At 27.8% G+C, this 16,959-nt stretch overlaps 1 protein-coding gene across 1 annotated transcript in view; it reads left to right on the top strand.

Moving 5' to 3' along the window:
- The first annotated feature begins 365 nt into the window (after positions 1-365).
- Positions 366-16,959, top strand: part of LOC107444985 (zwei Ig domain protein zig-8) — a 197,620-nt gene continuing 181,026 nt past the window's right edge. The window contains exon 1 of the mRNA XM_016059279.3: positions 366-1,190. Coding sequence (XP_015914765.1) covers positions 1,055-1,190 — 136 coding nt within the window. The 5' untranslated portion in view covers positions 366-1,054. The remainder of the gene's footprint in view (positions 1,191-16,959) is intronic.

Raw genomic sequence — 16,959 nt, forward strand, 5'->3', positions numbered from 1 at the left:
GAATTAACTAAGAAAATTAAGATAGATATTTATCTTGCACCTTTTACATGTTGCATTACATTTTCGCTACTGACCCATTAATTTGATAATTTACATCAATAATATATTAAAATTTTGTTTTAAAATAAGAACATGCCTTTGCACAACATTTCTTTTAATCTCTGATTGTACTGGGTCCAAAGTTCTACTAAATAGTATAACAAAAGAGCGGGATGTTTCAATTTCCTGGTGTACTCATTTTTCCTACTTATTCTGTTAGTGTAGATAAAGAGTTGATAACAGATCATTAATTCACGCTTTTACTCCAGCCCGCATCCCTTTCTGATCATCCGCATCTTTTCTAGTGAGAGTTTTTGTTCCTCGATGAGATCTAAAGAGCCAAGAGAGAAAGAGGGTAACTCTCTTTTCTCGCTCTTTCTCGGGCAACTCGCTACCCCGTATACCCTCCTATACCCCTCGGTGCAACATTATCGAGCCAGCCGGCAGAGGCAGCCAGCAGTACTGTGTCAGGGCCTGCGCGTTAGCGAGAAAAGGGAAAAGGCCCTTTTTCACCACCCCCCTACAATCTGTCCGCCACGGTGGAGGCACCAGACCAGCGCCGCATCTGCAGTGGTGCTATGCTCTAAACTTCTTTACTGTAGTTTTTTAAGTTTTTCAACCCCTTTCAGTGAGCGGAAAGTGGAACAGAAGAATAAAGCAAAACTGCAACCCGAATTTTGGCGATAAAAAAAATTGATTTTGAAATTGCCAAATATAAAATATCTGGATTCGTCATCTTTCATAAAACGACATGGTTTTATGGGATTGTACTATTATTCACAATCGTATATCGCGTTTTTCAAGGTTGAAAACGGATTAAAATAAAATTCTTTCCTGATATCGAAAGAGAAAATCTTGTGTTTTCTAAAACAACAATTAATTTAATTGTTGTCAAGGTCTTGATATTTAGTGACATCTTAAAGTTGTTGTTTTTCCACTATAGATTAGAATCCGGTTGATTTTGAATTGAAACTTTTGGAAATAATTTTCTTTTGTGGTGAGAAATTTCTAATTCATGATGAAGAAATTTTACCCCAGTCAGTGCTGTTTCAAGAAAGGGGTGTTTATTACCCCAGTAATTTTTGCATGGATCATTATAGGACTATTTATAAATTTTAGACCAGTTCATCTTGAAAACTCAACAGAAAAAGGTAAGGTAAAATTCGCTGTTTATGCACAATTTGTTCTGTTCTTTTTAATAATTAATAATTTGTATTGTAGATATAACTTAAATACTAGATATATAAAATTTGTTTTGTAAAAAATGAAAGAGATACGGTGTATTTATGTATATTTACTACTCAAAATTTATTTTAAATTGTTTGAAAATAACAATTTGAGTATTTTTACAATAATCCTCAAATAGTATTTGTCTTAAGTATTGGTTTATTTTCTATGATATTTATTTAATTTACTTAATAAATTTTCAGAAGAAAACAATACAATGTCTTAACATAAACATATTTATAAATTTTAAGGTTTCGCTTATAATTTTGTAATACAGTTTTATTAACAACAAGTCTTGGCTGAAAATAAATTCTAATTATTTCATTTGCGAAATTTTATTCAATGAAATAAAAATAGTTTGATCAAATGACACAAAAAACATTTATAAAATAATAAATGTATAGTTCACCAGACGTTAATAATATTTTTTTTGTTATTTACAATTTTGTTATTCTATTTTCCTCTTCTGAAAATTATAAATAAAATATAAAAATTAACTATACAGATTGTAATGAACTAAATTAAGTGTATAGCTCTATTATTGTTAATAAGGATGTTTTTTGTTATTTATTCTATTTTCTGTGCAAGTGCAGATTCAACTAACATGTATCATGACTTCTTTAAGCATAAAATATCGAAACTGAAATTGGTACATTTGTTTTTTATTTTTTTATGGTTTGTTTTTTATGTAACTTCTAAAAAAGTATTCAGTTATATTAAAATCAATGTAACCTATTTTCATTTTCCTTTATTATTTTTTTATTATTTTAAATACTTTCTTATTCATAGTTTAATTGGCTAACTTATGAATTGTTTTGTTCTTGCATGCTAAGTTTAATCGAAAGAAAGCAGTGAACTTGAAAACATTTGTCATATTAATTAAAGTAATTTTAGATTCTTTAAAATATTGATAGATCCATTGATTATTAATTGATTGAGTGCGAAACAGTATTGCAGAATAATTATGAAATAAATTATTTTCATAAAACAATTCTTCAAACATAATATAATTAATAAAATCTTCTTTTACAGCTAAATGTATAACACAGATCATTTTGACTTTCAACCGGGAGAAATAAATGATGGAGTAAATTATATCTTTTTAATGAATCAGATAAGAATTAAGCTTTAAAACTAACAATTTAGTTCACAAGTACAGAAACAAGTACGAGTTACAACGCATTATTTATGGGTCCATTAAATATAGATTGATTAAGTGTAAAAAATATATTATTAAAATAAAAATGAAACAAATTTGTTTATAAAACAACACTCTGACAATAGTGTAATTGAGAGAATAAACATTTAAAGCAATATGTAATAAAGTATAACATAGTGCAATCTGACTTGCATCCGGGAAAAAGGAATGGTAGATTAAATTTTATATTTATAACGAATCAGATAAGAATTACGCTACAAAGATTTTCAATTTAGTTCACACGTACAAAAGCAAGTACGAGTTACAACGAATTATTTTTCGGTCCATTAAATATAGATTGATTAAGTGTAAAAAAAATATTATTAAAATAACAATGAAACAAATTTGTTTATAAAACAACATTCCGACAATAGTGTAATTGAGAGAGTAAGCATTTAATGCAATATGTAATAAAGTATAACATAGTGCAATCTGACTTGCATCCGGGAAAAAGGAATGGTAGATTAAATTGTATATTTACATATAATAATTCAGATAAGAATTACGCTACAAAGGTAACAATTTAGTTCACAAGTACAAAAACAAGTACGAGTACCAAAGAGTTATTGATAGATTCAATAAAAATTGAACGAAAAAATGTAAAATTGATTTCATCAAAATAATAATTAAGGATTTCTTTCTATAAAACAACACTACGACAACAATATAATCGAAAGAGTTAACTTTTAATGCAAAATGTAATTAAGTATAACACTTCGCAATCTGACTTGCAACGGTGAGAAAGGAATGATAGAGTAAGTTGTATATTTATACTACATTAGATAAGAATTACGCTACAATGGTTACATTTCCCAAATCGAAAGCTTATTAGAATATTCAAAGGAAATTTTAGAATTTTATGATTTTATTGTATAATGTGTATACAGAAAATTACTCCCAAAAAATTTTAAGAATTATTTTACCTCAATATGATTTTCAAATGTTTTGTTTTTCCCAGTGAAATTTCCGAACTATAAACTTTCAATATAGTTCCATACGAGATGTAAAGACGTTTTTTTTTTAAATTTTAAGAATATTTTTTTGGGAAACATATAATTTGGAAGAGAATTATCGAGTAACTCGAAAATTCATTTACTCATCTGAACCAATATATGAACATCAAACACTTTTACTTGTAGTTTAGTATTACTATTTAAATATAAAATCATCTAATTATAAATGATATTTGCCTGTTCAATATTCTTGAAATTCAATTGAAAATTAGAAATGGAAATTTTCTCATTGCTTAAAATCAATTCGTAATCATAAAATGAAGCATTTTAAAAGTCAGTTAAAAGTATTTAGTTCGAAAAAACACTTGTGTTCATGCAAAGAATTTTAATTATTTTTTGACTTGTAATTAAGTTTAACTTTCGTAAAACGATGAAAATTTTAAAAAAGTTATTTTTTTAATCCTAAAATGGATAAAAAATATTGTTTCAAAAACCAAATATAATATATTTATCAGCAAAAAAGGAATAGCAGTTGACTTCCCAAAGAAAATTTATGCTTAAATTCGCTTTGTTTAGCTGTTTAAATATTATATTTTGGAAAATAATATTTTGGTTTTATTTATATGTTGACTTGTGATGAAGTCTTGTTAGCTTAAAATTATGATATTCAGAAGAATTTATTATTCTAATCATAAAATTAGTTAAAATAAAACTCCTAATTACCAATTATAATTTATTTATTAACAAATAAACCACAGCAGTTGATTGTCTAGTTTATATTTATCCGCTATATTTTGTATATTTGTTTTAAAAATTTGCTTCGTTTAGCTATTTGATAAGTTCCCATGTTTCTATAAAGAAAATGATGGTAGTTCTAAAAGTACATTAAAAATTGCTGATAGTGCACATCTTAATCATGTATAGCAATCACTATTAAATTTTAGTACTCTAAATCAATGTCTACCAATATTTTTTGAAAGTGTAACAAGTGCTTTCATTTTATAATAAATACTTTATTATAACGATAATTTTATAGTATTGCATTAATTTCGAAACTAAATAGCTGGTATTCAGAAGTATGTCTATAGTATTACAAAAGATTAGTGATGCTTCAAACGTTAAAAAGATATATTTTGAAACTGAAGCATCTAATGCAATCTTAATAATTATACTTTAAGAAATAAATTTAAAAGGAATTTAAAAATTAATTTTAAATAATGAACTGTATTAAATGCTTAACTAAAAAAATCAAAATCTCTGTTATTTAAATTTTTAGTCAAACAATTTTTTTGACATAATCATAAAGAATATCAGTATATCAGTAATTTGCAATGTGACTTAATTTGAAATGTGGAAAAAACTTTAATACTTTTTTTTTCCTTTTTAACTCATGAATTTTAGAAAAAGGATTTTTGCCAAAAAGTTTATTTTAAAAAGTTCTATAATTTAGGAGAATTAAAAAGAAAATAAATTTCTTACTCAATCAAGTTGAGACAAAAATAAAATTGTTAGAAATTTTTTTTCGTCTTGCCATTGAAAATATGACTTTTTTTTAAGTACTACAATTCCAAAAATTTAATTATGTACACATGCGTAGTTTAAAATTTGAAATCTCTAATGAAAAATAGCGACAAAAAGTAATAATAATAATAATAAGCATTACAAAATTTAATATAAATCATTGAAACACAGCCATGAAGCATTTACGAAACAAACCGCTAAACTAAACGCTCAATCTTTATTCATCCGCACTACTAAACTGAGTTGGTTAAAATGCTTATTCGCATAAAGCCTCGATTTAAATGGCCCTAACAGTGACAAAAACGAACAAAAGCTATTTTGTCTAACTTAGTTACTGATGGTTGCTTTCAGCCATTCCAACTGTGATAGAAAAAGCCGACGCCTAAAGAAATTAGCAATTTGTCGCATGGCTAACTTGCGTGAACCACGGGTGGTCATTTATGACATTTTGGAGAGAACAACAAATCTCATGGGTTGAGTAATTTGATGAATGTTTGCCGTTTCGTGTTTTACGCTTTCCGAAACGTGTTTAGGCATGCATCTATTTGAATTAAGTGTGATTGAAAAATTTTTAAACTAAGTCATTGTACTAACAAGTTCGTTACTCGTCCAATTTATTATGTTCTCTTGTCTAATTGGAACTATTAAAATGCTTTTAACTATTGATAATTTTAAATATTATTATAAGTTTTTTTGAAATTGTTTATTAAATTATTTTTTTATCAATGTTATATTTATACATTTTATATTAGTTAATTAAGAATTTAATTTTCTATTTAGTAAATTATTTTCTCTTTAATGTAACAATTAACTTATTATAACCCGATTAGTAAATTGATTTTGTTTTCTCTTTACTGCAATTATAAATTTTGTAATAGCTGATTTTTATTAATTTTAAGTTAGAGAATATATAAATGACTAATTAGGGGTTAAATTTAAATTCTACATAAGTCAGTATGGTGTCTAGAAAAAAAAAATGTTTATTAAAATATGGGTAGAAAAATAATTGTAAATTAATTAATTTCAATTGTTAAATTTGTAGCATTGTATTCAATACTGTGAAAAAAATCACGTAAAATGTACTGCTGATAGCTGGGTTGGTTGTACGAAACAAAAGAAAATTACGAAGTAAATCTGTAGCCTCAGCCTCAAAGGGTTTTCACCATAAAAGAATGGATTTGTTTCCTTAAAAATAACGTAGAAAATCCTTAAACAGAATGTTTTTTTACTGCAACGAAAAAAGTTTTTACGACAAAAATAAATTCGTTGTCTAAGCATAAATTATTATAAGGGAACAAGTTTTCTCTACAAAAATTACGAAATGAGACTGTACTCGTACCAGATGTGAATATTTTATGGAGGCAGAGTTTTAAACGTTCAGTCATTGTTCTGATTTGAACGTGTGTGACTTCATTGAGAAGTGGGCCCTCCGTTTCCAAAGACACTGAGCCAAAGTACTTTATTACAAAGAAATTATGAGAACTTTGGTTCAACATTGTTTCAATTCGACCATAAAGTCGAATCACTGCTTTATTTATACGCTGTTCTAAACCATAAAGTAATTGCTAAAATATAAGAGCAAGTACAGAAATAATGGTGAAATGATTAGAGGAAAGGTAAAGTTATATTACGCCACGCAAAACTGCAAGGAAAAAACTAGAATTTTAACTGACGGTTTTAATCCTTTAGGGTTGTGGGTGAAAAAGCGGAAAAAAACCTTTTTTTTCAGGAAAACTGCTTTGAATCGTAAAATATTCGGTAAAATTCCGAAAGAGCAATGGATATTTTTTGTAGTGTAAGAAAGGATTAAATTTTACTAAAAATGTGTTGAGAAAATATTGATTTTTTGTTCAGTCATCATTAGTCAATTCAATAGAGGCTTTGACGAAAGCTTTTTTTTAGCTTCCCTATTACGGTATGAATCAAAGCATACTTTTTGTATGTTTTTTATTTACACTGTTTAAAATGGATTCTCAAAGTTCAAGAAATATTAATAATTTTTGACTAAATCAGTTTTTGGTATATGTGAACAATTCTTCAAATTGACGAAATAACAATCGTCACTTCTTTGACGGAATGAATTTTGCTAATAGTAAATAAATAATCCGTCATTCTATTGCTTTCCAAAGAAAATTGCATAGTGCCTAATATATCTAACTTTTCTTATAATCGCTTTATCATGGGCACCATATCGCTGGGTCAATGCTACCTTAATAACACAAAAAAAACCCAAATAGAACTGATATAAAACGGAATCCATGCCGGAAGCGAGATTGGAGCCCGGGATCTGCCTGGTACGAGGCAAACGCTACAACCACCGTACTGGCCGGTTGATTTATTTTGACACTTTAGTTTTGATTTCCTTGTCCTCATCTTTGTTTTACCATTTTAGTTAACAGTCTCCCAGAATGTCAACAATAAGGTTTCGAGTTGATGAAAAATTTTCGTCATATATTTGTGAGATCTTTCATCAAAAATAACGTGATTTCATAATAATTCTTGAAACTAGCAAAATATATAGCTCAAGGATTAATAAATCGTCAAAAGTGTGAGTTTTATTTTTGAGAGTGTAAATAATAGTGTTATATTACTGAATGATATTGTTACATTACAGAAACTAAGAAATAAAAATAATCAAATAGTAGCCAAATAATTTTCAAATGTCACAAGTCTTATTTTTGAATGTTCACATTTTTCGTATAATGTTAGCAAATATAAGCTTTTTTCAACGCGTTTTAATAGAAGTATTTTTTTTTTATAAAGCAGTGAGAGACAATTCAGATAACTGCTAACAACAGCCATAATAAAGCTTTGAACATAATCTTAGGTAATTTTGAACCTAGATTTCAATCCAAAAAAAAAATACCCACGTTTTAATAACATATAAAAAAAGTTGATGTTCTTACTGACCTTGGACATAGCAATTTCTACCGATACATCGTCACCGCAAACGACAATAAAAACGATTTTGAAAAATCAGGAGAAATTATGAAGACGAAAAAAAACGACACATTAATTGAACGAACTATCAAATATGGAGTCAAAAAATAATTTTAAGTTGTATAATTGTTTACAATACAGGTGACTGAATTCCAAAGAAGATTCTTTATTAGAACACGGCTAAAATACTTGAAAATAATTCTAAAAAGTATACAACATTTCTTAAAGCGTATCTCCTACGATTTCTAAGAATCGTGGATGAAATGAGAAGAAAATACGGGGGAAAAAATCTGAAAAATTACTGCACTGGTTGTGACATTCCCGCTTAAAAAAAACTAATTTGACTCATGAAAGCAAAATATACGGTATTTAAGGCATTCATTTGGTAATTTTTCTGTTCTAATGGTAACAGTTTTGAGAAAATTCCGATTTTCAAATTCACTGTTCTTATTACCACACATTTAGTAAAAAAATGCAAAACTGAAAAGCATATTTTACTGAATAAATGGTTTTTTATGACACTCTAAGGTATCATGGTATCTCCAAATTTTAGCACAATTTCCAAATTTTTTAACATATTATAATTAATTTTACCGACATCAATACCAAAGTGCTTCGGTGAAAATTATCTTTAGAGCTTTTCAGTATTCCTATAGTACCAGAAAAGAGGTAAATTTTATCATATTTTGGAATTCTGTCTATACTTTTTTATCAGACTTCAGGGAAGTGGTTGAAATTAATAATGGTAAAAAACTATATTAAGTTTATAATTGTGTAAAAATATTATTAAAGAATACTATTAAAAATATTATTTTCTAAAGTATATATTGCTGTTTAACTTCACAGTTTTATGTTAAAGGTAATCAAACTGTCGCAAATTAATTAATAGAATTTAACTCAAAAGGAACAAAAAGTAAATAAATGCTGAAAATACTATAAGACTTCAGATTTATTTTCTTCATAAACTGAAAATACATGATTAGATGATTTTCAATTAATGTGACTTGCAATAATTCTATTCTCTTAATAGTGATTAATCTGTAATATATCCAGTGCACAGTTAATTCTTTCAGTAACATCAAATATAGCTTCCTTTGGATCTCATGGATTTATCAACGGATTTATTATATGTTTGGAAACATTCCTTAGGGTGTTTCATTTTTAACAATGATTGCTGAAATTTAAGCAAAGATTCTATTTCACTCTTCAATAACTATTAAAATATTATCATCGAAGACAATCAGACTCCCAACCGGAGTTAATTTTTCAATAACAATGTCTTTCAAGGTTTTGTGTATCAGATAAGCTTCGAAGTTTGTTCAATTTACTTTGTTAAAATAAATCTTTTTGTTCATCTTCTCCTCAGTTCGAAAGAAATGTCACTAAACATTCTCGTCGTACAACAAATAAAGAAATTTTACATTCTGACATTGTACGTCATGAGTTATTTTGAGTCCAGATTGCTAAATATTTTTTTTTAAAAGAATTTCAAATTTTCCAAAATGGCACTCAACAGTGAAAAGGGTAGAGAGAGTCAGCATTTTTGGAAATAAATTCCAAATAGTATTTTTTTTAAAAAAATATATTCAAAATATGTTTCTAATTTATACACTGTAAAGTTTATATAGATTATTTGGTTATATCTGTTTCATATTTAGTAAACATTGCAAAAATAAAATATTTTTCTAGGATATATAGGGCTTAATAAATAATACGGAAATTTATGCACCGTTGTGTAGTGTAAATCCAGCAGCTTTCTTTTTTAATGTATTTTTTTTTTATAAAATGCGAAATCTTACGTAATATTAATAAAGNTTTTTCTAGGATATATAGGGCTTAATAAATAATACGGAAATTTATGCACTGCTGTGTAGTGTAAATCCAGTAGCTTTCTTTTTTAATGTATTTTTTTTTTTATATAAAATACGAAATCTTACGTAATATTAATAAAGAAAAAATATATTTATATATCAGCAATATTTAACTTTTCTATCTTTAGAATAAACCAAAAATTTTGCTTATTCTATCTTATTTATCTTACAGTAGAGGATAGTTTCTTTAAAATATTTCTCCCAAATAACACACATTTGCTTAAGAACCTCTGAGTTTTACACAAATATTGACAATATCTTCATGGAAGAGACGGTGTTGATAAAGTTTCTATGCATTGTATGCATTACTCATTGTTCTGTTCAAGAATGTTACAAAATATGCGTAGATTAAATTTTTTTTTTTGGCATTGATATCAAGTCTGAACGCTTGACTTTACCATTTTATCTAGTCCTACTTAAAAATGACTTTTCAAAATATTTTTCAGAATACAAAAGAAGTTAAATGAGTTAAATGAAGAAGATAAATGATCTTAATTATTTCCTAAAGCATTTTTTTTTCAATTTTAAATGTTATAATTTGTTTTTCTAAAGTCTTTTCAATATAACGTCAATTTTTTCAGCTCTAAAAAGCTCTAAAATTATGTAATTAAACCATAATTTTTAAACAAAATTATACTACATTTTGAAAAATTCATAAGCAGGATTTTCTTTCTTGCCTATTAGCCGTATTAAAAGAAACAGTCTATATCTTAATATTTACAGTAAGTAATTAAATTATAATTTTTATTGATTGAAATTTTCTCAATTGAAGTCATTATTTGAATAAAAAATTGATTTCATAAATCGTTGATATTAGTCCATGTTGAAAAATATTGTCTTTAACTGAGACTAATGAAGCAAATTAGTTTCATGCAGCTGGGTATATATTACAGCCGAGAGGGATAATCGAGTCCGATATGACGGGAGTTCAAATACCATCGTTGACACCATAACATTTCTTCCATTCCCTTCAACACATGAAGAGTTTCCAGTGTCCTGCATTCTCCATTGGGGACCATGGACTATTAGAATACGATACTTTCATTCCCTCATAGATGGTAGCACCATAAAGCTGTTTAAGACAAATGAGTTTAGTATTTCTCGTCTCTTATGATCTGTGGAACAACCAAATAAAATTATTAATCCACTGTCCGCGATTTATTTGGTAAAACGAAACTCAACCTATCTCCAGTGCCCACTTTTTAACGAAAAGCCTAGCTCAAATGTCTTGTCAGATTTCTTTATTATGGTTTTGAAACCATGCTAATTGCAAATGGTTAAAAAAAACATCATATTTTTGTATTCATAGTTCTTTTTACCGTTCTAATTGTACCGTAAACTTTGCGATTAATTGGATGCGCATTCTGCTGCTGGTTATTTAACAGCATTTTTATAATGAAAATTCTAACAGCGCAATAGCAGTTCAATTCTCTTAAAAAATCGATCTTGTTTATTTAATTACAGTGAAAAATAAATAGTTCATATTGAAAAATGTTTTTTGAGCATATTTTTCTAAACACGAAAATAACAGATATTATCTAAAGCTTGACTCTAGCTTCTTAAATATTATCTAAAATAATTTTTATTTAAATTTTATAGTTTATTTTCGATAGTTATTTTCATTATAAATTAAATTTGTTTTTTTATTATCAAAATGCGTAAAAATATCTAAATGAAAATATTAACTTTATGTGCAATCACACGAAATATTATTCAGATATAAACAAGATTTATTTTCCAGGATGTATTTGATTTTTAACAGTTACTGTCAATATTTTAATTATGAATGATCGATAGCATTAAAATATATTAATTATTAATTATGATATATGTTCTTTAAAATCTATTATGTAATTTTGACTACAAGATATCATACATTATTTTGATTCGGTTTTTGTTCAATAAAAATGTAATTTTCTTTAAAAAGATGACATTTTGTTTCCCAAGAACCATTTTATATGTTTTTCACTTAATGAATCTGAAATATGTGTTCTTACTGGATAGAATAACCAGTTTCTAAAATTCACAGTCATTTATATTATAATTAGAAGCTTTTATTTTTTTATTTATTTATTAAAAAATAAAAGAATATAGAATTTACCTGCCTTTGAATTATTTATCAAGCATTTAGTTAATTTTTGCTTTTAATTTGTGATGCAAGCGATATCTAATTCTTCATTTAAATATTCGCTTGTAGGTACTAAAAAAAGGCATCCTGTTAGAAATTTCTTTTAAAATATGGTTAAATAACTATTTACTGAATTGTTATTTTATCATATTAAAACACATCAGTCAAATTACGCTAAATAAGTTGATATTCAAACTGAGAATTATAGAAAAAACCGTTTATAACTTCTTTAACCCAATATATGCTTAAACAAAATGAATTTTATCGTACTGATTCAGCCCATCAGAAGATTTTTGACCCTATGCTATTAGAATATAATACTCTCATTCACGAGTAGATGGCAGCACCATAGGGCTGCTAAATTATCTTCAATGTTTAATTAAATTCTTTTTTTTTTCGCTTTGAATCCATGCTAGTTGTAAATGGTTTAAAAATTGTATTTTTTAACTATACGAATTGTTAACGGTTTTAAAACCATATAAGTATAAGTAAAAAATATTATTTTCCGTAAACTTAGTGGTTAATTGTATGATTAGACTGTTGCTGGTTATTTTGATATATTTTTAGAATACAAATTCTAACTGTGTAGTTAGAGTTTGTCATACAGATATTTGAATCCTACCACTTTGGTACAACAAAATGATCCTTGTAAACGGTGTAAAGTAAACCAAATTAAAAATATAACTATTTCAACATTATATACCACTCGTTATGTGGTTCTAATTACTTTTCTAATGTATAATACCATTGATTGTACAATGATTATTGAATAGAATATCTTTTTAAATATATTATATTAATTTTCTTACTTTTAGAACATTCGCTTTTTTCGTTCATTACATTATTTTGCATTTACGCATCGGAAACTTGTGCATGCAATGAAAAAATAAATATAAAAGTTTGGAAGGGAATAAAAGGAATAATAATTATTAAGATTTATTTTTAACATTTACCAATTCTTATAACAATAATGCAGGGCTTTAAATTTTAAATATTTTTTAGATATGTGTGTTACCAAAACATAACTCTTAGACGTAGTTTCAAACATGTGAAACTGCAAAGTAATTAATTTTCTGAAGACTTTTCAGAAATAATGTCCAGAGACAAGAATTTAAATTACATTTAAATTGTTACAGTTTAAATTATTGAAAACTTAATTTCTTAAAAATTTATGGGTTAATTTTGTTAGTTGAAAAGAAAATCGTATATTACAGTTTTTTAAAATAATATTGATTGAATTGAATTAAAAATATAATTAGTTGCATAAAAAAGATTCTTATGAAAACAACTTCATCGATCAATATTTTTTAAGTGTTAAAAGAAAAATCTAAAAAACTTAATTAATTTCTAAAAAAAATAATTTCAAACTAATCTTCTGAAGAAACTTTATTAATAGTAAATTTAAAGAGTATTATTATTTGAAATTAAATGATGATATCAAATACTTTCACATTCTGAAAAAAAATTTAATCATGCTATTAACAACGTCTTATTAAAAATCAATTAAGTAATTTTATTATAAAAAAAAATCAGAACTGTGTCCAATATTTTTTTAAAAATTATTTATGAATACTGTTAAAACTAATTTTTTTTTAAATATTTATTTCAATAATATAATAAATTTTATCCGTGAAATAATTTTAGTTTTATATAGGAACATTGAAAAATCAAGGTAGTTTGGGGTCGGAATTACTATAATTTTACTAAACATAAATGTAATACCAAAGACAAAATTGAAAATCTTTTGCTTAAAAACTAAACATTTATTGAAATCTTCGAAACAAAATTGAACGATTAACATGTAGTAAAACTGCGGAGCAAAGTCGAATTCCAAAAGTCATTGAAATGATAAACAAGTAAAATTGTAGCAATAGACATAAAGAAAAAGAATAAGCATAATTCATAATTATTATAAGGCATACACAGAAGAACGTTTGGACCCACAGTTTCATAGTCTGTAGCCTGACAGATTCGTGATTTCGTAGCCTGACAGATTCGTAGCCTGACTTATGTGATTTTGGGATTAAGCAATCAGAAAGTCGTGATATTTTAAGAACTTTACCTGATTTTCAAAATATAATTTGCACTGTGCAAGAATAATAGAGAATGAATGATCAATGGCGCAGCGGCCAATGAAGCAAGCAATTTTATATTTCCAGATGGTATCTAAAAATAATAGACGTCATGTACAGCACGTATCATTGAAAAAAAGCTTTTGAATTATTGTATGCCGTAGTTCACATCCCCACTCCACAAGTTGATAAAACTCCGGAATGTTCCGGTAGATCTTTTATGGAACACGTTATACAGCAAGAGACATGCGAAAACCATCGCTCTCGCATTAAATACTTCGACTAACCACTCGGCCACCAGGTCGGCACAATGACAAAAATAACAACATGATATAGCAATTTATCTGTTTAGTCAACTAAACAGAAGGAAAAATTAAACATATTTATACAACTATTTTATTAAAATCTTCAAAAAAATTTTTTTTCACACAAAAGTATACAAAATTTGTATGCAAACGAACTGGACAACAAGTGTCATTGGAGGAAAACAGAATTTCATGAAGCAGAGGGAAATTGAGAGATCCAGATTGGACAAATACAAAAATAGTTAATAATTTTTTTCTCATCTTGTTGAAAAAAAAGTTGAACTTACATCACCCTCACATCCAAATGATGTCCCGCAGTGAACTGATCGTTAAGACACGGTTCCCAGCAGAACACCGAAGTCAAGCATCACTGGCTACTGTCAGTGTGCGGGTGGGTGACCACTTGGATCAGTCTGCGTAGGGATCGAGGGTGTGCGGTATTGGTCCTCGTTAAACTGTGCTACCGTAAAGTGCTCGACTTCGCGCGCAGGTCGTCGGGCTACCGAAGCGGGGGTGCCATCCCTTCCGCAGAGGATCAAAATTGTGATGGCATGTCTTCGGATCATCCTCCGGGATGTTTCCCAGACCGTCGCCAATAGCCCATTGTGCAGCTCTAGCTTGACGTAAATTAACAACAACCAACCACATCCAAATGATGCTGAGGTAAACATCTCCACACGTGACTCGGATCTCCCAGAAAAAAGCTTTTACTTCTTCCGTTAAAAAAAGTTTAAAAAAAAATTCTTTTGTTTTAGACACTATTCATGATTTAATTTCAGCATTTTGTGGGCTGTGATATTTCCTAAGCTTTGATACATGTACTATTTTAAAATTTTGTTTACTTACATTTCTTTTTATTTATTCTGTAATTAGTTCTTGGTCATTCTTTCTTTTTAATATTTTTCCTTTTATTTTTTATTTTTATTACCCTTTACATTATTTTTTTCAATGTTTACTTTTACTGAAACATCATTTTCATCATTTTTATTTTTTCAAAGTTTACTTTTACTGAAACATCTTTTTCATCATTTTTTTTCAATGTTTACTTTTACTGAAACATCTTTAACTTAACTATTTTTTTCACCATTTTTAACCTTAACATTTTGAGAATTCTGCTGTCCAATGTGCAAAGATAAGTTGTCATTGTTAGAATTAGCAGATATGATCAGTTTCTTACCAAATTGAGTAACAAGTGGCCAGACACAATCAATAAGCAAACAAAAATCTTCGCAAGTTTGCAACCCTAATGAAGCATATGGTAAATCAGTATCAAGTATAAAAAACTTAGCAAAGTTAACAATTTCGCCTATCGTAATAAGGGGAAACTCACAAATCTTGTTAAGTGTTAAATGTCCTTTTGTTTGGGTAACATTTAAATTTTCGCATTCTTAATTGGAATATTTAGTTTTGACCAAGTCCAAAAAGTTAAAGAATAACAAATTTCTTTAAGTTTATTTGAAAATTCTTCCTCGTCAGGTTCAAAAGAAAGTTCAGAAAATTTTTATTTTTTATAACGATTTAAGCGTGATAAATCATTAGGAAACAAAAGTTTAAATAACTTAATTTTGTTTGCCATCACTAATTTAATTGACGTTTGAATCACATTTATTTCCTTCAAAAATATTTTAAATGCTCTATGGATAATATTACATCATAATTTTTTAAAAAAAGCAATATAAATACAAGAAATGCACTCTAACAATGAACAAGATACTGTTGATTAAATTTCATAATAAAAAGTTTAGAGCAAGGCTCATATCTAATATCAATAAAATATTTAATCATAAGAGTGAGAAAGAAAAATATGAGAAAAAAAATATCTACAGTTGCTCTTTCTTTCCATTTTCTTCAACCTTCATGATTTTTCATGGGAAGAGAGAAGGAGAAAAAAAAAATATATAATTTTTTTTGGTTTTTTTTTTGTTTCAAACGCGCACTTAACTTCGTAGTTTTTCATGAATATTCAAGATATTTAGTCACTCACAAAATTTTTGTTTTCACTTTTTCGCAAACTTGAGCACTAAGGAATTGCAGGGCCAGCTCTATGGATGGGACACACATCAACTGGTTTCAGGGAAAAAATCTCGAGTAAACATCATCATTCCACTAGCGGCGAGGTACATGTAGTTGACGATGGGATGAGGAATCATTCCTTTCCTTCTACGCTTTTTTCACAGCCGATGAAGAAATTTTTCCTCCGGTGGGTGATGGGATGAGGATTTCCGAAGTCACAGCCGGCCTCTAAAGAACTGCGTAAGTTTCCTCCACAAGCAACTATCCTGCCGTCTTATAATAGCAGGGCTACATCCCTGTTATCATTGTTGTATTCAGCTTTAATAATTCAGTCGTAAGCCATAATACGTTATCAAAAGGTTTATTTAAAGGTAGGCTGGTGGTTATAACAGTTCACATCCCCACTCCACAAGGGAGTGGGTGTGGATAAAACTCCGAATGGTTCCGGCAGATCTTTTATGGAGCACGTTATTCAGCAAGAGACATGCGAAAACCAACGCTCTCGCATTAAATACTTACAGATATGGAGGTGAAAAGGCTCAGTCATTGCATAGTTTGTAATTCTACGCATCATCGATAATCATTTAATGTTTCCTAATATGTAAGTGAAAGAGGGTCAAGATTCTAAAAATAACTCCTCCTTTGAAATATAAATCTAATTATAATTCAATGGCATGTTTTCAGCCTTGAAG

The sequence above is a fragment of the Parasteatoda tepidariorum genome, chromosome 5 (assembly GCF_043381705.1).
Source record: "Parasteatoda tepidariorum isolate YZ-2023 chromosome 5, CAS_Ptep_4.0, whole genome shotgun sequence".
NCBI lineage: Eukaryota > Metazoa > Arthropoda > Arachnida > Araneae > Theridiidae > Parasteatoda > Parasteatoda tepidariorum.